The sequence below is a fragment of the Heliangelus exortis genome, chromosome Z (assembly GCF_036169615.1).
Source record: "Heliangelus exortis chromosome Z, bHelExo1.hap1, whole genome shotgun sequence".
NCBI lineage: Eukaryota > Metazoa > Chordata > Aves > Apodiformes > Trochilidae > Heliangelus > Heliangelus exortis.
The window spans coordinates 13,363,312-13,388,466 of NC_092454.1; the positions used below are offsets into that span (position 1 = coordinate 13,363,312).

Below are 25,155 nucleotides of genomic sequence, written 5' to 3' on the forward strand. Positions count from 1 at the left end.
TTTGCATTCTTATTTTAACCTTTGTGGAACATAATACCAAGTTGTCTTACCACTGTCAGGTAAACCAGACCAAGCCTAAAGAATGTAGACACATGCTTCCTAAATAGCCCCCTCCAGCCTGAGCTTTACAATTTTACCTATTCATCCATCCAAGTTAGTTCAGATTTTAACTCAGAACGATAATTAAAAACCAAAATTCTACTATTGTGCACTAGCTGCTTTGCTTGCAGTGCATCTTGAAGTGATAATTGTTTAAGCTCTTTCTCTGTAAATCATTAAAACATTTTTCTTCCCATATTTCAGGAGGCTTTAGGACTGCATATAGCTTTTTCTGATACCAGAAGAATGTTAGAAGAAAAGCTTGAATGGCTCTTAAATTTGCTTACAAAGTTCATTTTATTTTAAACAGGTGTGGCAGTAAACAAGGAGAAGAAGATTACAGGCCACTCTTTGAGAACTTCATTCAAGATCTTCTTTCCACAGTCAATAAGCCAGAATGGCCAGCTGCAGAGCTGCTACTTAGCTTACTGGGGAGGCTATTGGTAAGAGATTCTTGATTTTACTACTATGTGTATATATTATTATTTTTTAATTAAAATGAAGGCTTGTTTATTTCAACTGAAACTACTACAGGCATGTTTTCTGATTGTTGACCCGCCTGCAGCATTTAAGGCTTTTCTTGCATGCATCACTACTATGTGATACATAGATAATATAATTGGGGTTATAGGATCATTTTTATGAAAGTTAAAGAACATATGTAAACAATTTCTCTTGCAAATCCACTTTGACTATTCCATGATACTCTCAACAAGAGAAAATGCCATTGTATAGCATTTGATAAGTGTAGATTCTCATTTGGACTAAAGTCAAACAAGAGCTGTAGGTATTCATGTTAAATATCTTCTCTGGACTATTCCTTTAGCACAGAACCTGAAAAAAATTTATTTGTTTAGTTATTTGCAAAGAGAAGCACTTATGATTTTACCTAGAAAATGTTTTTGACATACTTTTGAGTTTTTCTTCAGTGTTACAATATAATTAATACAGTCCTTTGAGCTGTTTCTTGGAAAGCAGCTTGTGGTTGTGTTCCTGGTAAAATGTAGCATTCTTTATACCTGTATGAATAAAAGACAAGTTGCATTATAGTCCTTAAGGTCTGTGCTGTTGCAAAGAATGTCTGCTGTACTGGCTGTCCTTTATTTATGAAAAAATGTGTTTTAAAAAACTCTGAAAGATAAATTTGGAGATACAGAGGGAGTCACAATCAAGGCAGAAACATTAACATAAAATAAGTAGTGTATATGTAACGTAATAGTAAATTACATAAATTTCATGCAGCGTTTAAGTTAGGTGGAATTTTTAATAAGGTCACACAGTCTCTTGTGAGAAGATGTAACATTTTATTCTGTTTTTCTTAGGTTCACCAGTTCAGTAACAAATCTACAGAAATGGCACTGAGAGTTGCATCACTTGACTATCTTGGAACTGTAGCTGCGAGACTGAGGAAAGATGCAGTCACTAGCAAAATGGATCAAGGATCTATAGCCAGAATTCTCAAACAGGTGTGTGAGACATTCCATGCCATCTGGATGATGTAGCTATTCAAATACTTCAAAATTGTAAAAGATGTTTGAAAACCTTGTGTTACGGAGAACTAGTTGATTGTTTTGATTTCTAAAGCAAATACACTTGATATATAAGTATCACATTTGTTATCTCAAAATAGGTATATATTTGGTATCACAAAGTAGTAGCTGTGCTTTAGGAAATCATTGACAGGTTTTGGAGAGTTAAATGATGCTCTTTGTTTACAGAGTGAGACAACTGTCTTCATCATATGATTTAGCTTTAGGTAGTCCTTGCAGGGAGCAGTGAGTTAAACTTGATCCTTAAGGGTGCATCAGCTTGAGGTATTCTATGACTCTTTGAAACCAATAGGCTTTTTTCTTTTTTGTAGCTGGACTTGTATGTATCTTTCATTAAAGACTATGTATTTGTGTTTCTGCTAATGCTGTCCCAGATATTCAAGGGTGGCAACAATTACCATAGCAAAGTGTGCATTTCCCATCTATAAAATACATAGTATGACAAGAAAATCTCAGATCTTATGTGTCCTCAAAAAGATGTAGACTTGCACACTTCTTATGGGTGCTATGCATTTCTTTCTAAACTAATAATTGTTCTCAGAATCATCTAAAACTAAGGACTCATTAAAAGTTCGTTTCCCTTTCAGTTACCAGTCTGTTAATAGTCTCCAGATCTATTACATGCACTTTATAATGACTGTTACTGACTTATGTTAAAGAAAAAACTTACACATTATACAGACATTCAAATAAAAAAAATCAAAATTTATATACTCCGTTATGAGGCTCTTACTTCCCATAACTTCTGTTGATTTGAAAATTCTACTATATATAGTGTAAAATATTTGTGTCTGTGGATTATAATTCTTCAGTGCTGGCAGACTTTTCTTTCATGCTGAATTGAATGCTTAGACTCTGATAGATATTTCCTTCTATGCTCTGATATCATTACCAGAGTAATCTCCAATTCTTCAAACTGTCCACTATGGTTTGGACTTATGATCCATAGAGTTAGATTTAAAAGAATATCTATTCTATTTTGACATTTTGAAAACAGTAGATATTTTCCTCACAATGTGTTGTAGGTTGTAAAGTTGATTTGATGATTTATGTGTGATTCTCATTACTTTATTTCTTGATACACTGATGTTCTGGGCATGTAACTGTCCCTCTCTCCACTTGCTGATGTTTGCAAGCTAAATTCTGTGCTATGTTTATCACAAGACTCAGAATCTGTGCTGTTCAGACAGAAGTTAAGATGATTATAAGTTACCTGGTTTACTGCTGAAATAAAATATGATTTGCAGATGAAGAATTCTAAGCCAGAAATTCTTCTACTTCTGTTAACAATTTTGACCACTGTACAATATTCTGTTTTCAAATTTCTGTTTTGTATCTTTCTACTTCTAACAGGTTTCAGGAGGAGATGATGAAATTCAACAGCTGCAAAAGGCTTTGCTAGATTATCTGGATGAGAATACAGAAACTGATGCATCACTAGTGGTAAATTTTCTGCTTTCTGGTGTCAAGTGTATAGGAAAATTATTTCAGTAAGATGTACTAAATAAAAATATTTTAGGCTCTGCATATTAATGCTTCAATTAAATTGTCACCCTTACATGTACCATTATAAATCTGTTTTTTCCTTTTCTGTATCTGTTATTTTTGTTTCTTTGCATCGTCCTGTATTTCTTTAGTTTTCCCGGAAGTTTTATATTGCTCAGTGGTTCCGTGATACAACTATGGAAACAGAGAAAGCAATTAAATCTCAGAAGGATGAGGATTCATCTGAAGGAACTCACCATGCAAAAGATGTTGAGACCACAGGACAAATCATGCATAGAGCAGAAAGTCGCAAAAAGTTTCTTCGCAGCATCATTAAAACTGCTCCATCTCAGTTCAGTACATTAAAGTATGTTTGAGTTTCATGTATTTTTTTATGAGCTGTGCATTTTATGTTTTAAATATTTTTTGATCAACATCTCCTAATTAACATCTTTGTTTTGCAGGATGAATTCTGATACTGTGGACTATGAAGATGCATGTTTGATTGTTCGCTACTTGGCCTCTATGAGGCCGTTTGCCCAGAGCTTCGATATTTATTTGACACAGGTAAACTGTGCTAGAAGTCTTACTACAGTGAAAGCACCATTGCTTTCTGATTCAAAACACTTGTGGGTAGTATGCTCTATCTGTTCATTGCTGAACACAGGTATTTAAAAGGCCATGTTAACACCATGTGCTTTCATATATTTTATGTATTCTTTTCATGTATTGACAGTGGCATGGTGACATATTTGAACTTCAGTACTAGTTCATGTGGCATTTTTCTGCATAAAAAGCCATTCTTAAAACTATAATGCCCAAATCCAGCTCTCCTGTTGAAAGAACCATGGTGAAAATCACAACTGAATGATTAAAGTAGAGTTTAAAATGAAGCGACTTAAAGTGGATGTGTTGACCCTGTGTAAATCCTGTTTGGAAAAATTGTAGTCATGTAGCATCTTCCAGTAAATATCCATGCTCAGTTACCAGTGCAATGGGACATCTCTTGCCTGCACCTTCTTACAGTCTGAGAAGATATCTCCAATTTTTAGTAGACACATTCTTGTTTTAGTTAATTTTTTTTGTGGGTTATTCTACTGTATTTTTGTGGGTTAAGCTTTCATTTCTACCTTTCCAAAGCAACTGAATCTTTGTTTTTGTTTTCATACTAGATTCTGCGTGTACTTGGTGAAAATGCAATTGCTGTTCGAACAAAAGCCATGAAGTGTTTGTCTGAGGTTGTTGCTGTAGACCCCAGTATTCTAGCCAGGGTAAAACAGAAATATCCATCATGCACATATGTTCTTCTGTCATGCTTAAAATAAGTCTTAATTTCTTATTTTGAATCTGTTTTTTCTTTGTGCTTTTTAGCTGGATATGCAGCGAGGTGTTCATGGGCGGTTGATGGATAACTCCACCAGTGTAAGAGAAGCAGCTGTGGAGCTGCTTGGCCGGTTTGTGCTCTGTCGTCCTCAGCTTGCTGAGCAGTATTATGACATGCTGATTGAAAGAATATTGGTACGGTGACTTGTGATACTTATGATGAAATAATTGGTTTTGAAATTTGTTGTTTAAACTGAGTTTATATGTTTAATAATACAGAATAATAATCCAAGAGTAAAATCTATCTTACTATTTTAATGGGGAGCATCAGGCTTTTAAGACCAGCCTTATAAAGTGCATCACTTGTTTCCAGTCAGGGTTTGTTAAATCAAAATGAAAGCTGTAGTGTGTCAGAACCATGGTTATATTCCTTTGGATTCCATTATGAAGGCACAAATTAGGTGAAATGAGGAAACCGTACATCTGAAATGTGGTATATGAGTCTCTGGGGACAATGCAGTAGTATGGGTGATGAAGAAAGATCTACAACTCGGTAATCTAATGATGACGTTTGTAATTCAAAAGAGAGGAGATTAAACTACTCCACTTTTCCATGCTATTTTTAATTTTTAAAAGGGCTTATTATTAGAGGCTTTTTGTGTGGGCATTTGGATAAAATAGAGTGTTAATTTAACTGTAAGATAACCACATCTCTTACCATCTAGGTCAAGGTTGAAGACGAATGTTACTTATTTGCTAGAGTTATATACCCCTTTAAAGGGTTTTGGAGATAAGTAGCTTCATGTGCATATGAGCATTGGAAAAGCAGTTCATTCTGACATTCAGGTTTAACAGGTTTTGATTAAGGTAATGTGAAGTAAACCTCCTCATCCATCTCCTTACACTAAGTCTAAGGAAAATGGAAAAAATTGCTGCATATATGTTAGCCATAAGATCTGTACAAAATCTTCTGTCTCCCAACAAAGTAGCTGAAGCATCATCATATCTAGTTTGTAAGCTCTCAAACTGGGAAGTGTGAAATTACACATTTGCAAGATCATGATGGGCGGGAATAAATGGAGGAAGTGTTTCACCGTTCTTTGGACTCAAGCAGAACCTTTAGAATTGTTGCAAATAAAGTGGTACAATTTATGCTGACCTTTTGTATAAATTAACTTCAGAATAATATAGCTGCCTTCTCCTAGTAAATTTTGTAAGTCAGGCCATGTGATCATCAAATATTAATTCATATAATGCCTAAATTAATACATATTTGTGATTTGTTTTCAAGAGTGTAATACTTTTTTCTTTACAGGATACTGGTATCAGTGTCAGAAAAAGAGTCATAAAGATACTTAGGGATATCTGCATAGAACAACCTACATTTCCCAAAATTACAGAGATGTGTGTGAAGATGATTCGGAGAGTCAATGATGAAGAAGGCATTAAGGTAGAATGAAACAAACTGTTCCGGATTTTAATTAGCGTTACTTTCATGTTTCCATGTTTTGACAAAAAAACATTAAAAATTATTGCATTGCTCCTTTGTAATATTTACAACTTCTGTTCACTTGTAATTTTTAAGAGCTTTATAAAGTGCTCTCTGACTTGATTTTGGTTCTTTTTATCTTCTGTTTTCTTCAAGTTCTTCAGTCAAAAGATTTTTAAAAGTTATTTTCTAGAGTTATTTTTTTATCCTTCCAAGTATTGTTTCTGGTAAAGCACACTGGAATTTTAAATCACACTTTCATTAGGATTTGAGATCTGCAACCTTAAAGCTGCAGCATATATTTTTACCACTTGGATACGTTAATCCCAAGTGGCTTTCTGAGAAGACTGTCAATCAAGAAGTATTTGAACAGATGGATCCAAGGTGTTACTGGTAAAGGAAATGTCTTTGTTCTTTGCCCTCGTTAACATTAGAAAAAATGGGGCATTTATTTTCACTGTATTTTTGTATCTTTCCATGGATGAGAAGAGCTTCTTAAAACACATACCTAATAGTAATTTGGGAATAGTTTTGTTCACTTCTGTTCTATTCCAGTTTTTCCTCCATCCATAAACACTGGAAGCACATGTACCTCTGTGTTTGGGCAGAGAGATTTGGCTTCTCTCCCCCTCCTTGTTGCAGTTTGAAAACTCCAAAGGAAGCTGCCATAGCTTCTAGTTCTACTGTATAAATGATAATCTTGTGTTCAATTGTCAGCTTCTTAGGGTACAGTGTTTTCTTGAGGAATGCAAATTATTGCAGAAAGGTGATAACTCCATTTTCTGTACCATCAGTTCCCACTAATCATTTTGCTGAAAGCTGCCAAGAGGTCAGTGTAACTCCAGTAAAAGAAGATCTGGGTCTCTTATCAGGTGTCATCTCTTACAATAGTCTCACCTAAGTTGAATAATTCTGTATGAAATGGCATGCTTGATCTACAACTCTGATGTATGGATGTATTAGAAGTAATGCCTGTGTACCAAGATAAGTTTGTTTATTTATTTATGCTAGATTTTTTTTCCTTCAGAAATTAGTAAATGAGACATTCCAGAAGCTCTGGTTTACTCCAACTCTGCACCATGACAAAGAAGCAATGACAAGGAAAATCCTAAACATCACTGATGTGGTATGTTAAACAAATTTGGGTTGAGCTGTGTGCAAGATTTCATCATGTTGTTAGTATCTTTGAAAAAATACCTGTATTTTTTTAGAATATGTTAATTTAATTGTTAGATGGTTTTCTTTTAATATCTTCTGGCACTGAATATATGCCAAAATTATTCATATTATGGAACAGGCTGTAGGAATATTTAAATATTCACTAATCTGCTGGGAATAAAAAGTCAGACCATATGATATTTCTGTTGTATAAAATATTTGTTCAGCTAAAATACAACAAATTTCTGTTATATTTAGCAGTTTCCAGGAACTGCTCGTAGCAGAATGTAGCTAAACCAAGCTCAGAAATTGTCTTGAAAAAGAAAATCTTCCTCAAATAGTTTTTCAACAGGATCATGTTCTCTCTCAGAATAAACTAGTATCTGTATAATTGTATCTGATTTTTGGGAGCAGCAAATTAAGTAGTATGTCTCCAAAATAGTAAATTTGTAGTGAAAATGTATATGTAAAATCACTGTGCTGAGAAAGTGGTTTAATATCAATTATACCAAAACATAAATAGCAAAAAAAAAAAAATACCTGCTTCATTACTTATAGTTGTAGGTTTAAATATAATTTTCCTTTTCAGTATTTTTACAAAATGGTGTGCTTTTTCAAACCGTGAAGTCAGACACTTTGACTTCATCTTAACTCTCTGTTCAGAAAATTCTACTCTTGATGACTTTTGAGATGATCATAACACATGAAACCTTTGAAGGCTTGGTTTGTGTATCTAAAAATATCTATATAAATACATATATATGAACATGTTCATTTTTAATATGTCAGGCTTCTATTTTTTCATTAATCTGTACAAAATGCTCTACAAAACCCAAAATTTGGTTTACGTTGGTGCCAGCAGTCTCCAGTAAAACATATAGGCTTTGTGTTACATGGAGTGCAAATTCTGGAGTCGCTTAAAAGCTGAGTACTAATTTTCAAATGCAGAAGACAGTGTCTGATCTACAAAGGTATAAAACCATTGTACTGAGTGCATATCAGTGCATGTTTACTGGTCTTTTAAGACATCTGGATTGAAATAATTTTTCTTCCAATGCCTTCTTTATTAACCAGCTTATTCTCAAAAATACTTCTAGGTTGCAGCTTGTAGAGATACAGGGTATGATTGGTTTGAACAGCTTCTTCAAAATGTAAGTAATGAATTTTGAATATATGACACAATCATTCTTAGACTTTGAAAATTTCTTTTGGTACTAAGCCACATAGATGGTGCATTACAAGAGCACTCCTTTACCATAGACAAATTAAATTCATGCCCATAAAACATCTGACCTTTTCTTTAATCTTCATTAGGACAGTTTCTCTTCTCTCTGACATCAGTTTCTGCCTTTCCATATGATCTGTTTTAAAAATACTTCTGGGTTTAGGAGAGTTTTTATTTGTTTATTTTCAAATTCATACTCTCCATTGACATAAGATGCATACTTTCATATCAGTTATATTTGTTACACTGTTTATAGAAAAACTCAGTCTTTAGTGTATGTGTTACTTATACATTATATTTTACTCTGATTTTTTCTAATAATTGAGTTCACTTTGTTAATACTTCTTAAGCTGTCGTATCATTCTCCACATCTTGTATGCAGTAGTAAATTTTCATGCAAAAAAACCTTTTTTTTTTTTAATTTTACTTTAGCCTGGGGTGCCGTGAAACAGATAGCCAAGTAAGCCATAGCCTCTTAATGCCTGCACTGAAGAGAAGGCTATAGTATAGTCTCAGTCCTTCCTAGATACTGGAATATCTTCATGAGCACAGTTTCAGTGTCCCAAGTAATACAGAGGAAGGCTAACTGATTAAAATGTGTATAAACTATGTTTCATCTTTTTTCCTAAGCACTTTAGAGTCCTTCTAACTCCTCTTAGTTATTGCTGGCAAGCATAGCTACATTATTATTTCCTGATTTATTTCATTAAGCACAAGGTCTGCTTTCATCCCAATGCAAAGATCAGTAGAACTTTTCTCTTTTTTTCATGGCAGTTAATTTTTCCTCTCTTGGATTTTAGTTTGACTTTTTACTTCCCTGAATTTTTTCTTCAGTCTGTAACTTTTATGGAGAAGTTAAATAAATACTTCTGTTATAATATCCTTGTGTATCTGTAGTAATAGTTACAAACCACATCTAACGTAAATGAACACAACCTTAATACTGAATCGTTCTCTATTTCATCTGCTACAGTTATTGAAGTCAGAAGAGGATGCCTCATATAAACCTGTGAAGAAAGCCTGTACTCAACTTGTTGACAATTTGGTTGAGCACATTCTTAAATACGAGGAATCTTTATCAGGTAATACTGTTGACAAACCAATAGCTGAAGTCCATTAGATTTTATATTACACAGTAACACTGGTTCAAAAACTTGCCTGTCTTGTTTTTGAAAAAGTTACTGTTACAGAATTCCTGTTACAAAACTGATAGCAATGAATAATTTCTTTTAAGTTTGTTACAAACGTTTGAGCACTGTATTATAATAAAGTTTCTAAAATTCCAAAACAAATATGTCCATTTTTTTGGCATTAGTATGTTGTACAGTTTTAGTAGGAAACATTGACTGAGCCAGTGTTCAGTCAGAAATAAATAGTTCTAAAACTAGTGATGTCACTGAAGCATCTTAGCTTTTTTTGTGTGTATTTTGTGATCACATAGAAATGTTAACACATTATGTTCTTAAGAATAAGAATATTTGGTATTTATCTTGAAAGAGATGTAATGAAGTTAACCTATATGTTTTTTGATGCTCAAATGTTACTTGGACTTAATACACTTTTTGGATTTTCTGATCTTTTTGCAGATTCTGACAACAAAGGTGTGAATTCTGGTCGCCTGGTTGCTTGCATAACCACTTTGTTCCTGTTCAGCAAAATCAGGCCCCAGCTCATGGTCAAACATGCCATGACTATGCAGCCATACCTGACCACTAAATGTAGTGTAAGTAGAGAAAATCAGTCTTTTTTTCTCCCAGATAATTAAGCATGGAAGCTAACGGCTGTCTTTTATACTTGATGAAATTGAATGTGGGAAAATAAAAATTAGATTTATTTTTATTATAAATTTACTTCATGGAGTCATAGACTGAAAATCATCTAGTCCTCATCCTCCCATCATGGTCAAGGATACCTTTCATTACACCAGGTGGCTCAAAGCCCCATCCAACTTGGCTTTGTCCCCTCTACTTCCAGGAAGGGGACATACACAACTTCACTGGGCAACCTTTTCCACTGTCTCACGACCCTCACTCTAACGAATTGATTCCTCATATTTAATCTAAATCTGTACTTTTTCTTCTTAAGTCCTCCTTACCCTGACTCTCCCTGTCCACATAAAAAGTCTCTCTCCAGGTTTCCTGTGGCCCCTTCATGTACTGGAAGGCTGCTCTAGGGTCTCCCCAGAGCCTGCTCTCCTCCAGGATGAAAGGTGCTCCAGCCCTCTGATCATCTTCATGGCCCATCTCTGGACTCCCTCCCACATCCTTCTTAAGCTGAGGTCACCAGAACTGGACACAGTACTCCAGGTGGGATCTCACCAGAGCAGAGTAGAGGAGGGGAATTTCCCTTGATCTGCTGGCCACACTTCTTTTGATTCAGCCCAGGACATGGTTGGCTTTCTGGCCTGCAAGCACACTTCTCTTCAGCAGACACCCCCAAATCCTTCTCCTCAAGGCTGTTCTCAAGCCATTCTCCACACAAACTGTTTGTGCTTGGGATCACTGTGACCCAGAAGCAGGACATTGCAGTTGGTCTAGTGAATTTAATGTTCTTGCCTTGGGCCCACCTCTCCAGCCTGTCAGGGTCCCTCTGGTTGGCCTTTCTTACCTCCATTGCATTGACTGCATCACACAACTTGGTGTCAGGAGCAAACTTGGTGAGAATGCACTCAGTTCCACTGTCCACATCACCGATGGAGATGTTAAACAGCATCAGTCCCAGTACCCTTGAGGAACTTATCACTGGACTCCAATTGACATTGAGCCCTTGGCCACAGCTCCTTGAGTGCACCCATTTAGCCCATTCCTTATCTGCTGAGGAGTCCATCCATCAAGTCCCTTGCTTGCCAATCTGGAGACTAAGATCATAGCCTCTGAAGCCAGTAGGTCCTTTTGATGACATCTGTAGCTTCTAAGATGCTGATCCTCACCCTCAACATTTTACAGCCAAATGAAACTGGAGCCTGTGCTGCCTCTTTCCCATGAGGACTAAAATGCATTTTTCCACCTGTTATGCAATAATTTCTTAAAATTGTTTCATTTCATAATCACAGTCTGAAAAGCAGTTAATATTTAGCATGTGACTAAATGTATAGTTCCAGAAGGCAGTGTGTTTTAACAAACAGCAAATATATCAGAAGGAAGTATCCTGCTCCCTCCTCTTCCATACTTCATCTCTCACTTTCCTACCTCTAATGTTTGTTTAAGGCCATTTAGCTCAGAAAAATGGTAGAGAGCTATAATTCTAAAACCTCCTTCATCTGCTAAAGTGGTCCCCCTCTGAAATGTTGTGATGCTCTCTGCCATTTTGTTCACAAGAGTTGGCTTAGTGAACACATTGTGATGAACCTCTGATCTGGCAGAAGGAGCAGAGCCAGATCATACAGCTATGGCTCAAGGAGTGAGTGGGTGGCAGCAATACATTACATCAGCTGTCCAGGACAGGCTTGAGAGTAATTGTTAGCATCTTAGATTGTAAAGTGATAGCCTAGCATTTTCCAGTTTTTAGCCCTGGAGCATTTTGTAGACTGCTTCTGTAGAGCTGCTTCTAATCAAACAGTATAGGAAAGTGTTAATCAGTTCTTTACTTGCTGAGATGCCTTTAGGGCTTTACGTCGGTTTTGTGTTTATACAGGTTGAGATGAATTGTAGAATTTGCACCATCAGCTTGAATATGTTAAATAGCTTGATAATAGCATTTGGGAATTATCCTATCCTTATTAGCAATCTTGGTTTGTCAAAAAAAGTCCATTGTTAGCAGGAAGCATCTTTAATGGATAAATGTTCTCTTTAGGTCTCTTGCTTACCTATGTACAAAGTCAGAGTAATGCAAACATAATTATTTTAATTGTAATTTATACATTTGTATTCATTTTGCTTAAGGCAGATTGAGTTATAGCACAACTTCATTTTGTTGCTGACACCTCTTTTGAAGTGTTATGTTTTCTCTACTGTGCATGTACCAAAAGGAGTTCCTATATTTATTGTAGAACTCAAAAAAAATACTAGGACCAAATTTTTCAGGTCTGTCACAGCCCTGGTGAGGGGTGAATTTCTGCTTATGCAGAGTTTTTTTCTTCAGTTGCTGTGTAGAAAACAGAACTAGGTTTCATAATAATACATAATTTAATAGCAGATATAAAGTATATAAAAATTATTTTAGATTTTCACTAAATATATTATTTTTTACTGTCAGTGCATATTGATAACACTTGGTTTATAGATAACATGCCTGGAAAATTTTAATGCTATAAACACTATTGTTTCAGACCCAGAATGATTTCATGGTGATCTGCAATGTTGCAAAAATCTTAGAGCTTGTAGTGCCACTAATGGAGCACCCAAGTGAGACCTTTCTTGCCACTATTGAGGAAGACCTCATGAAACTCATCATCAAATATGGCATGACGGTAAACTATTAATTGCTGCCATTCAGTTGATTCCACTTCACATTGTGAAAAAATTGTTTTGATTTAAAGAAAGTCTGTCTTTATTATGAAGATAACTTTTAAGCTATAAAAAAAGCAGTGTACTTGGTTTACTGAAGTATTTATTGTTGCTGTATTTTAATGAGTTTTCCGAGGAGTCTGGGAGATGGATGTTACACCTGTTACATCATTAGTTTTAGTTCAGCATAACGTTTTCCTACATAACTTCACAAAAATCTCAATTTTAAATACCTTAATTAATTTGTTCTTTCTTGCTCCTAGGTTGTTCAGCATTGTGTGAGCTGTCTTGGGTCTGTTGTGAACAAGGTCACCCAGAATTATAAATTTGTATGGGCTTGTTTTAATAGATACTATGGTGAGTAAAATCACGACGTGTAATTGTAACTTTTCAGGTTTGGCTACAAATCTTCTCTTAGGGGTACATCACAATTAAACATCGATCAAAAATTTTGTCTTACTGTAGGTGCACTTTCAAAATTAAAAAGTCAACACCAAGAAGACCCCAATAGTACAATACTAACTGCCAATAAACCAGCACTCCTTAGATCACTTTTCACTGTTGGAGCACTCTGTCGGCATTTTGATTTTGATCAAGAAGATTTTAAGGGCAACAGTAAGGTAAAATAACTTGTATTTACTCTCCATGTCTTAGATAATTTGAATACTTCGATTTAATTTGAAAACACATTATTCTTAGTCCTAGGTATGTATTTTTTTCATAATGCATGCGATACAGCTTTTGAATTTTATATATATGGCTTTGCTAAGGCCATATGGTATGACTGTGTTTCTCCTTATCTTTTTGATATATATGCTTTTTATAAGAGACTAAAACCATCATTTTCAGCTTCAAATAGCTTCTTTTTTTGTTTTAATTTGCTCAGGTTAACATTAAGGATAAAGTACTTGAACTGCTGATGTATTTTACAAAGCATTCAGATGAAGAAGTACAGACAAAAGCAATTATTGGCCTTGGTAAGAAATACAAAGTTTTTTTTTATTATGCTGTAGTAACAATCTATGTGTATCAGCAGGAATGTATGTATTTCTGTAGTGGCAGGAGAATTTACTGCATGTTTTCTTTGAGAACTGGCTATAGAAAAGTTGTCAAAGGGTTGTTAGCTGCATATGTCTGCAGCAGAGTGGATATTTTGGCAGCGAATGCCTTTCAATGTGTGACCCAAGTCTAAAAATGCAGTGGATTTCCAAAGTAATGAAGAAGTGTTTTGTTTTCTTCACAGGCAAATATGTTATTACTCCAAATCTTTTTTTTCATGGAATCATAGAATTGCTTGGTCTGGAAGGGACCTTTAAAGGTCATGTAGTCCAACTCCCCTGCAATTAGCAGGGACATCTTCACTTAGATCAAGTAGCTCAGTGCCCCATCCAATGTGACTTTAAATGTTTCCAGGGATGAGGCATCCACAACTTCCCTGGGCAACTTCTTCCAGTGTTTCATCATCCTTATGGTAAAAAATGTCTTCCTAGTATCTAGTTTAAATCTATCCTTTTCCAGTATAAAGCCATTACCCCATGTCCTATCACAACAGGCCCCAATAAAAAAAAAAAAATCTGTCTTCGTCTCTCTTATAAGCCCCCTTTAAGTATTGAAATGCCACAGTAAGGTCTCCCTGGAGCATTCCCTCCTTCAGGCTGAACAACCCCAACTCTCTCAGACTGTCCTCACAGCAGAGGTGTTCCATCTGTCTGATTGAGTTTGTGGCCCACCTGCTCCAACAGGTCCATGTCCCTCCTGTGCTGAGGACCCCGGAGCTGGATGCAGTACTCCAGGTGGGGTGTCACCAGAGCAGAGCAGAGCAGAGGGGGGAGAATCACCTCCTTTGCCCTGCTGGCCACACTTCTTTTGATGCAACCCAGGATCCTGTTGGCTCTCAGGGCTGCAGATGCGCACTGCTGGTTCATGTCCAGCTTTTCATCCACCAGTAGCCCAAGTAGTTCTCCACAGGTCTGTTCTCTATCCCTTTACTCACCAGTCTGTCTTGGTGCCAGGGTTTGCCCTGACACAGCTTCAGTACCTTGCACTTGGTTTTGTTGAACCTTATACTTATAGAACTACTTCTAATGTTAGCCCAGGTCCCTCAGGATGGCATCCTGTCTCTCAACTGTGTCAACTGCACCACTCAGCTTGGTGTCATCTGCAGATTTCAAGTACACAGAGAGTGTACTTGATCCCACTGTCCATGTCGTAGATTAAGATATTAACAATGCTGGTCCCACTATGGACCTCCGAGGGATACCACTTGTCACTGATCTCCATCTGGACATGGAACTGGGGCCCACTATCTGTTTAAGACCATCCATCCAATTCCTTGTCCAGCAATCATTCCACCCATTAAATCTCTCTTCAATTGAGAAAGAGAGGATGTTGTAGGAGACCATGTCAAAGGCCTTACACAAGTCCAGATAGATGGCAGCTGTAGCCCTTCCTGTGTCCACTGGTGTCACTCCACCATAACAGGCCAGTTTTATTTATCAAGCTAGACTTTCCCTTGGTGAAGCCATGCTGGCAGTCTCAGATCACCTCCCTGTCATCCATTTGTTTTCTGTGTACATAGAACCAGTTTTAAAAACTTTACTCAGTCTTCCATTTCTTAGAGATATTTTTATACTTTACTTTTACATAACTTTATTTACTTTCATTTTTCCTCCCATTCTTCTTTTATGTTCATGCATTTCTTGTGTGTCCATCCAAAACCTTAGTTTCCTGTGGTGATAAATAAATTTAATGTCTGCTTTTCATGAACAGTCTTTAAAAAAAATCAATTAGCTAAATGCAATTTAAATTGGGATAGTATGTTCCCATTAGTGGGGTTTTTTTATTATTAGTTTGTCAACAGCATTTCTGAATGTGTGATGTAAAATGGTATATACTGTCACTAATGACGAAAAGTTTATGAAATATAGAGTAAGAATGAGTTCCTTAACAAGGGTAAGGCTGCAGCTAAAACCCTTTCTATCGTGTATGTCTTCCAACAGATGTAGTCTTGAGGGAATGCATCAGATAGTTTTCAAGAGAAAACCTTAGTAGGTATATGAATAATGACAGCAAGAGGTATAAATTTCACTGTGCTCACTGTTTGTTTGCTTTTTTTTCTTTTAGCCTGTGATACTTGTAAACTTTTCAACATTTGCCTCCACGTGAATTACTTTTCACAGTTGCAGCAGAATGTTTTCCTTAACTAATAATAGGTAATTTGTAGTAGTGTTCCTCCCATGTTCTCATGAGAGTACATATTGATTCAGATGCAGGCCACTACAATGGACTTTCTTCCAGACCTGTATAACTCTTCCTTTTGCTGCTGCCCTGGGTTGACACCCCACCTTTATGTCAGACAGGGTTATAGTTAATAGCCCTGTCATGGCTAATAGAACTCCTTACAAGCTGCAGATAGTTTCTATGTAGAAAAGAAATAATTGTTTATCTAGAAAAAGGTGGAGATAAATTTCTGTACAGTTGTAGATTATAATAATGTTAAATATGTCCTCTTGTTTTCCCCCTTTAGGATTTGCTTTTATACAACACCCAAGTTTAATGTTTGAACAGGAAGTGAAGACTCTGTACAACAGCATTCTTTCAGATAAGAACTGTTCAGTAAACTTAAAAATCCAGGTGTTAAAAAACCTCCAGACATACTTGCAGGAGGAGGATACACGTATGCAGCAGGCAGACAGAGACTGTAAGTGTTGGGCTCTTCTGTGCTAGTGAGGCATGCAAAACCTAACTTTCGTGCATGCAATTACTATATATATATATGTTAACTGAGTCACTTATGATTGTTACCAGATCAGTTATATTGTACTCAAAGCATCTCAGAATAATTTTCAAAAATTTATTGTGTCCATTGGTATATACATGCAACAGGTATGTTATTTACTTTCAATATATACAGATCCTGGATGCAATCAAGAATGCATAACCACTTCAGAGATGGTAGTAATACTTTTTGTCAATATCTCCCCTAAGGTTAGTTTGCAGGCAGAGAATAATAAATAAAACAGAAGTAGTTTTTAAAATAAGAAACCTTTATTAAGGTACAAGACTTCAAATGAAGTCATATCTCTGTAGGCTTTTTTACATTCACCATCAGATTATTCCATGTTTCATGAGATCATAAACACATTCTAAGACAGCTGAAATGTGTATGTATCGTAAAGCTTAAAATATCAGCATGCATGAAATAGTGACAAATTAATGGTTATACTGTGTGCTATTGTCTTTTCCACCTTACAGGGAAAAAAGTGGCAAAACAGGAAGACCTGAAAGAAATGGGTGATATTTCCTCAGGGATGAGTAGTTCCATCATGCAGCTATATCTCAAACAGGTCCTTGAGGCTTTCTTTCATACCCAGTCCAGTGTTCGCCACTTTGCTCTAAATGTCATTGCACTGACGTTAAACCAGGGTCTCATCCATCCTGTTCAGGTATGGTAGGCTTTTATGATGGTCGTTTTTCTTATTCAGGTTTTCAGAGGCTTTCTCACTTGCTACGTAGGTTTCCATTTTTTATCTTCCAGCTCTGCTACAGTAAGTTCTTGTTGTAGCAAGGGACCTTTACAGAAAGCATGTTTTGAAATCTGTTTTATGTTCTTTAGCCAGTGAGATTCCAAATGCTGCATTTTCTATTTTTGGATCAAGATGTAAAGCCCAGCCAGTGCCTAAAAAGCATGTACAGATGTATGTTGGAGCGTATTTCAGTTATAAATTTCAGGTGTTTGCCAACTTGTTTTCTTAATTTGATTTTTTTTTATCATGAAAAATGTGTAAGCTTGACTCCACCTCAACCCCCATGTCCTCCAAATACTATGGAATTCCCCAGTTAATGTCAGAACCTCAGTCATCATCTCCATTATTCTTTGCTTACATGCTTTTATGCTTACTTACCACAGCCATTGTCCATTTTCAGTGATGAGTCATGGTGTGCTTAGTTTTTTTAAATGGCATTTTTTGTACTATAGATTGGCTTTAGAGTTTGAGAGAAAGGCAAACACAACTTCTAACATTCACAACACTGGTGTCTTGCATATTCTGTACTATTTGCTTGCAAAAAGGAGTAAGGTAGTAAGTTGCATAGAGATTACTTATCCTAGTTCATAACACAAACAATAGTGTATTAGAAGAACAAGGACTGAGAAAGAGAAGGTACAGTGACCCTGAATAATAATTTCATTTGTTTTTCAAGTGTGTGCCGTACTTAATTGCTATGGGCACAGATCCAGAGCCCTCTATGCGAAATAAAGCTGACCAGCAATTGGTGGAAATAGACAAAAAGTATGCTGGGTTCATTCACGTAAGTAATTCTAATTTAACATTTTACAAAATACTGTTATGCTCTCTAGTGATTTAACACCTGAATATGCCCCAGCTGCAGAAGAACTGTATAAACTGATGAATAAAAAGTAACTATAAGCAGGCGTAAAGATTATCTCGACTCTCCTGTTCAGAGATTTCTAATGTTAGAAAGGATATAATAATTTGAAGTGTCTCTTTTAGGCTAAAATGTCCCTTCATTTATAATTCAAAGCAGTACTTTCCTCATTGAGTAATAAAGAGTATTGATTTGGTAAGAGGTAAGGATGGCCATATCATCATGTTTAGCAATGAATTTCCTGTATCAGTGGACGAGGGAAAAAAAACCCTTGTAAAAGTACAAGTCCTTAGTTTGTTTGTATTAGAATGTTAAGACATCAAGGCTTTATAAATGTAATCTAATCAGAAGGGGAATGGGAAGCTGTTTATATTTGAGGGATCATGTTGAAAGGAAAATCTGAGGCCTAGGTGAGAACTTGAGGTGTTGTGGCATAGTGCAAGTAATTCTGCTTTAGATCTGAAACTGAGCTGAAGCATCATCTCATTTGAGAAGGCCCAAGTCTAAGTTGAGTGTTTGTGCTGCATTGTGGGTTTTCCTGTGTCTGCTTGTATGCACTGGCATTGGAGCACAGCACAGCTGGTGACATCCAAACAGATACTAAATCCTGTAGGTGAAGGGTAGCAGAGAGAACATATAGATGGAGAGACAGCTTTGCTGAACAGCAGAGGTATGTAATGAGGAGAGCTGGAAATGCAGCCTAACTAGGTACTCAGTTTGTTTTGAAACAAGAGGAGGAGCCTTAAAGTAAGCAGAATCAGCTGGAAATTACTGGATATAGGCAAACACCCCTGTTTATTAGTCCTGTTTTACTGACTGTACTCTGTCATTTGTTTTGCTGCAAGCGATAGGAAGTATATGCATTTTGTAAAATATTCTGTTCATGTCTGAAAACACTTCAGTATTCTTGAAAACTGTATCAGAATACTTGGCTGCAGTAGGTAAACAGGTTAGCTGTGTGTTTCTAACAGATTTACAGAGAAAGAGATCAGAATGCCTTGTGAAGTGCTGCCACAAGTTCTGTTTAAATCTGCTTTCCAATTCAAAAGGTAGTATAGCCTCAAGTGTGTTTTTTGAAATTACACTTTAGGTGAGCATCCACTTAAAAGGAGTAAGTTTTACTGCTTTAAAAGCAATGGCTTAAATAAAAATGAACAAATTTCCATTTCAGATGAAAGCAGTGGCTGGCATGAAGATGTCTTACCAGGTACAACAGGCGATTAATACCTGCCCAAAAGACCCTGTCAGAGGTTTTAGACACGATGAATCATCCAGTGCACTCTGCTCACACCTGTACTCCATGATCCGAGGGAACCGTCAACACAGACGAGCGTTTCTAATTTCTTTACTCAACCTCTTTGATGATACTGCAGTAAGCATCACACTTCATTCACTTAAAAAGAAACTAGGTTGCATTGCAAGCTTAAATGCTTCTTTTACCATCTATCTTTATGAATTATTGAACACTTTCTTTCTTTCTTTGTATCTTCGTGAATTATTGAAAACTTTATTTCCCTAATGTACTTTGTTTTGCTTTGCAATATATTTACCAATATAATATTACCTGTATAATAGAATGCATCTGCTACTGCATCATTCTGTACCTTTCTATACCCAGTTTGGACTAATCAGAAATGATATATATTCAGGTATGATTAAATTTTGCATATATATGTGTTGTTTACAGTGGGGTTGGGAGGAAGGGCGATACATAGGATAACATTTTTCATCCTCGTTTTGCTTCAGGATGTTAGGAATGCAGGGTAAGTGTCTGAGTCTAAGATATTTGTACTTGTACTCATGGGTTACTTTTTTTTTTTTTTTCTTTTTTCAACTTCCAGAAAACAGAGGTGAATATGCTCTTGTACATAGCAGACAATCTAGCCTGTTTTCCTTACCAAACACAGGAAGAGCCACTGTTCATAATGCATCATATAGACATTACACTATCAGTTTCTGGTAGTAACCTACTACAGTCATTTAAAGAGGTATGTCCGTATATATTTTAGTATGGTGGCAACATAAGCTTCTCTATATTTTGGTCAATTCTTCAGTGAATATAGTAGCATTATTGGTATGGACCAGTAGCATTAATTTGTAACCAGTATTTAAAAACAAGCAACTCTTTTCTGGCCTGCATCTGCAAACTTTCCTTACAGTACTGCTTAAATGATTTAAAAGTAATTATGAAGTTTGAGATCTTACTGTCAAATCTGTATTATTCCCTGAAATAGCTGAAGAAGAATAATAATAAATTGGATGCATCTGAAATCACAGGAACCCAGAACTGTCATGAAATACTAGTTTATTGTGGTTGTTCATGTAATTTTAGTAGTGAAGTCCATCTGGCTGGGGTTTTTTTGCTGTCCAGTAGCTGATGGCAGTTGCTCATGATGCCTGAGAAACTTAAAATACTTTTTTTTTTTTTTTTTTTTTCAAAGAAAGAGTGCGTAGTCTGTCTTTTCTGAAGGTAATATGTAAGAACCTGAGTAACAGTATAGTGTCTGTTGTTATGGCAGTACACAACCCTGAAAGGCCTCTGCTTCTTAAAGACTTAAGTGTCTTCATTTCTTGGACAGCTTTAACAGTAGAAGGTGCAAACTGTAAGGAAGCAAACCTGTTTCTAGAATGTCCAGTCTGACTAGTAAGTGCAAGTCAGACTTGATGCCTTCAAAGTATGCTGCTCTGAATTCTAGCCCTACTAAAGACAAATTTTAAAATGCTAAGAAGAGACAGAATCTTCTTCAGATTGGAGACCAGTGTGTAGCATCCATCACAGAAAGGATGAGATTCTTCTTAGAACATCTTAAAATCTATGTCAGAAAAAATCATACTGTATGAAGTTATAATACACATGTGGAATTCTGTATCTCTGCATGTTGTAGAACTGACCATTAATACTATGAATGATCACCTGAGGGTTTCTCTGGGCAGCAGTGTAATTTGTGAAAAGGAAAGCAGTATTCATGATTCTTTGTTCCTGGCATTCTCCTGCATTTTACTGTTGCTGTTAACGAGCTTGAGCAGTCTTTTAAGAATAACATGCCAGTGTGGAGTAATAGTTGCTTCAGTTTCTTCTATACCAACCTTACAAAAAATGGGCACTGCATTAATTTTTCACCATCTTTTTTCCATAAATAATTTTTGATGATTGAGTTATAAATAAATAACATTGTTCATAAAATTCTTGCTAAGTTAAGCGAGCAATTATTTTGGAAAGATTTTTTTTAGAAACGTACATGATAGTACTATAATTTTGGAATTCGTGCTAACTTCTCTCTCTTGCAGTCAATGGTGAAAGACAAAAAAAAGGAAATAAAACCTTCATCAGATGAGGAGACTGAGAGTGACAGTAACAGTGGGAGTGGGAGTGACAGCGAGGAGGAAGCTTCTAAGCCTCGGAGGTTACGGAAAAGAGTAGACTCTGATTCAGATTCTGATGAAGAAAATGATATAAATGCTGTGATGAAATGTTTACCAGAAAATTCAGCTCCTTTAATTGAATTTGCCAATGTCTCCCAAGGCATACTATTACTTTTGATGCTGAAACAACATTTAAAGAACCTCTGTGGATTCTCTGATAGGTAAGGATATTTAGAAAATAGGTCGTCTTGTTACCTAATTGTTTCTTTGTAAGTATTAGATTTGCAAGTTTTTTTTAAAAGCTGATTGTAAGTAGTTGTTTAAGAAACAGACCAGTGTAATAGAGAAAGCACAAACTTTTGGTTTAGGAAAAGAAATGATATCCTTTCTTATAGGATGTCTGGTTTATATGGAATTATTAAAATATTGTATGTATACTTATATTGAAAATTTTAAAAGCTTTTCCTTGAAATTATTTTGCGGTGTCATTAAAAAGCTCTTCCCTTTTTTTAATCTCTAAACAGCAAAATTCAGAAATACTCTCCATCTGAATCTGCAAAAGTTTATGATAAGGCAATAAACAGGAAGACAGGAGTACATTTCCATCCAAAACAAACTCTGGATTTTCTGCGGAGTGATATGGCTAATTCCAAGATCACTGAAGAAGTAAAGAGGAGTATAGTAAAACAGTACTTAGATGTAAGTAAAGCTGCTTTGCAGAAAACCTGAATTCCTTTCCAGCATGGTGACACAGTATAAACTTGAAAGTAGGTGCTGATGTATTGGATGAACACTTCCAGTGTTAAGTCCCTTGTAATCCGACTTGATACACTGGTAGCTCAGTACTTCCTGTCAGGATGTTTTCCAGGACTGTCTTTCAAAGACTTATTATAAATTTCAGAACCAGTTAAAGGATACTAATCTGTATGGAGTGTTTTCTAATTTCTGGTACCCATCTTATATACCTCTCCCATATAACTGGTTCGCTCTATCGCTGGCTGTTTCCATCATGGGATAAGAGACTGCATCTCTTGTATTTACCTCCTCCTTGCCCCCAGTCCTCAAATATCAACTGGAGAAAACTTGCTTTCACCTATCTACTGAAAAAAGGAGAGGAAAGTAAGAAGTTTCTAAGAAAACACATAAATCTGTTCAAGCTTGTTGTTGTCTGCAGCTTGTTTTAGCCAGCTTCTTTACCTTGCCATTTGCTTTTTATTTCATCTAGTGTGTTACAAATAATCTGTTTTTAAAGTTACATGGTGGACTAACCTGTTTTTTTAATAGTTCAAGCTCCTTATGGAACATTTGGATCCTGATGAAGAGGAAGAAGATGGAGAGGTGTCAGCTAGCACAAATGCTCGGAACAAAGCAATTACCTCGCTGCTTGGAGGAGGCAGCCCTAAAAACAATGCAGCTGAGACAGAGGACGATGAAAGTGATGGGGAGGATAGAGGAGGAGGCACTTCAGGGGTGAGGCGGAGGAGGAGTCAACGTATTTCGCAGCGTATTACGTAAAATGATTTTTATGTGCTTATAAATGTCAGTCTATTATATTAAATGTACACCAAGTAATGTAATCCACATGAAAGAAAGCATTTTGTAGATAGAGATTCTCTACTTAACCGTTTATACAACTTTTGTAGAAAGTTTAACAGAAAAGACAATAAAAAAACAAACAAACAAAAAAAAAAAAAGAAAAAAAAAAAAAAACACAAACTAGAAAATGAGATTTATCCAGTATAAAAAGTTATTAATTTTCCTTTGGAATGTACTGTGTGTTATCCTTTTTATTGTTGCCAAGTTTTTATGTAGCTTTATGATTCATGTGTATATATAATTTTATATATCAATAAGAGATAAAGACACGGGTACAAATTAAGAGTATGTGGTTTTACAAGGATATGTTAACCCCTTGGCGCTGGCGGTCGCGGTGCGTCTCATTGCCGGCAATGGAATGTGTGCCGGGAAATCCCAACTCCCGGCGTCAAGGGATTAAAAGCAATAAAAGCAATAATTTCACTAAAGTTCTTTTGTGTAACACTTGGTCTTTTTTCCCCCCAATGTTTTAGTCATTGAGAAGGTCAAAACGAAATTCAGACTCTACGGAGTTGGCAGCACAGATGAATGAAAGTGTTGATGTCATGGATGTCATCGCTATTTGCTGTCCAAAGTACAAAGACCGACCACAAATTGCAAGAGTAGTACAGAAAACCAGCAATGGCTTCAGTGTTCAGTGGATGGCAGGCTCCTACAGTGGCTCCTGGACTGAGGCTAAGCGCCGTGATGGCCGCAAACTGGTGCCTTGGGTAGACACTATTAAAGAGTCAGACATTATTTACAAAAAAATTGCTCTAACGAGTGCTAATAAGCTGACTAATAAAGTTGTGCAGACTTTACGATCGCTGTATGCCGCCAAGGATGGAACTTCCAGCTAATGAATTTGTACATGCAGCCAAATTTACAGGAATTGAAATAACAGAAAAACTTGAAATACCAACTTTCTGGCAAAAACAAAAAAAAAAAAAATCAGTTAAATGAAGAGTAAGAATGGAACCTGGGACGCGGGAAAAAAGAAGGAAATGTTTGGTAAACATTTTTGTGGGAGCTTCCTTCGCTGTTGTGCAGCAGAAACTTCTCAGTTCATTTTTACTCCCACTGTATTATAGTTTAACAAAAAATTGTTTATATCTTGAAAAAAACTTTCTGTTTAAAAAAAATAAACAAGTGAATGTTGGAAATTAGTCTGTTAATGTTCTTAATAAAGTGTTCTTGGAGTTTAACCTAGCAGCGGATGGCTTTCTTTAGCTTAGCCCAGTTTCCAGGGAAGCATTGTTTTTCCAGGCTGTAAAATGGCAGAATCTCCTGGATATATAATTTATTCTGTTGAAGAAAAAAAAAAGAAAAGAAAAAAAAAAAAAAAGCAAAAAAAAAAAAAGCATGCAGTATCTATGACCTATCTGCAGGAGGAGTTTTTGTAAATGTAGATTTTGATGTATTAGGTCACCCTGAAATAATACAAGAAAAGGGATCCCCAGCAAATCTGGTGGAATGAATACTGCAATAAATTTTTTTACTTCTCTTTGTTACTTGTCTGTTTCCATTTGAATTTCTTATTGTAAAGATCTGTTGAAATCCATTTATATTATTTTGCAGTCTTTTGTGTAAAATTTACTATTATCAGTGGTTTTCAAAACAAGACATAAAATATTGTTTATACAGTTTGTATAGGCTGACTTCTGAATAATTGGTATCTTTTTATTTTTATCCCTTAAAGGGTGTAAACACAAGTTAACTCCAGGGTTTTATTGTATCCTGCAATATTTAGTATTAACTATATGATTTAGCACTGTGCCAAACACATTTTCAAGAGTACATTTTGATATAAAAAGAAACTATAGTTTATTCCTTGTATGCTTCAGTTTCTTTCTAATGCTGTCCAAATGGTAATTTATGATAGTTTAAATTTGGGGAAAGCTGGAGGACTGTTCTGCTTGGGCTAACCAGCCATGTATGATGCATTTCTCTGGGCTAACACAGAGAAAAGGTTTGTGTCAAGAGCAGATAGTTACTTGTATCTGAGGAGTGAATGGGTATGAGTCTGGGTTATTACACTACATTCCTTCACAAAAT

At 36.0% G+C, this 25,155-nt stretch overlaps 1 protein-coding gene across 7 annotated transcripts in view; it reads left to right on the forward strand.

Moving 5' to 3' along the window:
* The window catches only part of NIPBL (NIPBL cohesin loading factor), a 147,700-nt gene extending 123,089 nt beyond the window's left edge, over positions 1-24,611 (forward strand). For 5 of the 7 annotated variants that reach the window (XM_071730991.1, XM_071730996.1, XM_071730994.1 and 2 more), the window contains 25 exons: positions 410-542; positions 1,422-1,565; positions 3,003-3,092; positions 3,287-3,501; positions 3,599-3,701; positions 4,307-4,405; positions 4,506-4,652; positions 5,773-5,907; positions 6,974-7,072; positions 8,202-8,255; positions 9,303-9,411; positions 9,916-10,052; positions 12,597-12,737; positions 13,038-13,131; positions 13,240-13,394; positions 13,661-13,751; positions 16,301-16,474; positions 17,029-17,219; positions 17,977-18,084; positions 19,334-19,534; positions 20,004-20,150; positions 21,451-21,746; positions 22,050-22,224; positions 22,810-22,995; positions 23,595-24,611. In XM_071730991.1, coding sequence (XP_071587092.1) covers positions 410-542; positions 1,422-1,565; positions 3,003-3,092; positions 3,287-3,501; positions 3,599-3,701; positions 4,307-4,405; positions 4,506-4,652; positions 5,773-5,907; positions 6,974-7,072; positions 8,202-8,255; positions 9,303-9,411; positions 9,916-10,052; positions 12,597-12,737; positions 13,038-13,131; positions 13,240-13,394; positions 13,661-13,751; positions 16,301-16,474; positions 17,029-17,219; positions 17,977-18,084; positions 19,334-19,534; positions 20,004-20,150; positions 21,451-21,746; positions 22,050-22,224; positions 22,810-22,995; positions 23,595-23,960 — 3,790 coding nt within the window. In that variant the 3' untranslated portion in view covers positions 23,961-24,611. Of the gene's footprint in view, positions 1-409; positions 543-1,421; positions 1,566-3,002; positions 3,093-3,286; positions 3,502-3,598; positions 3,702-4,306; positions 4,406-4,505; positions 4,653-5,772; positions 5,908-6,973; positions 7,073-8,201; positions 8,256-9,302; positions 9,412-9,915; positions 10,053-12,596; positions 12,738-13,037; positions 13,132-13,239; positions 13,395-13,660; positions 13,752-16,300; positions 16,475-17,028; positions 17,220-17,976; positions 18,085-19,333; positions 19,535-20,003; positions 20,151-21,450; positions 21,747-22,049; positions 22,225-22,809; positions 23,065-23,594 lie in introns of all 7 variants that reach the window. The other 2 variants (XM_071730992.1, XM_071730993.1) reach the window with 2 other exon arrangements.
* Positions 24,612-25,155: the final 544 nt, after the last annotated feature.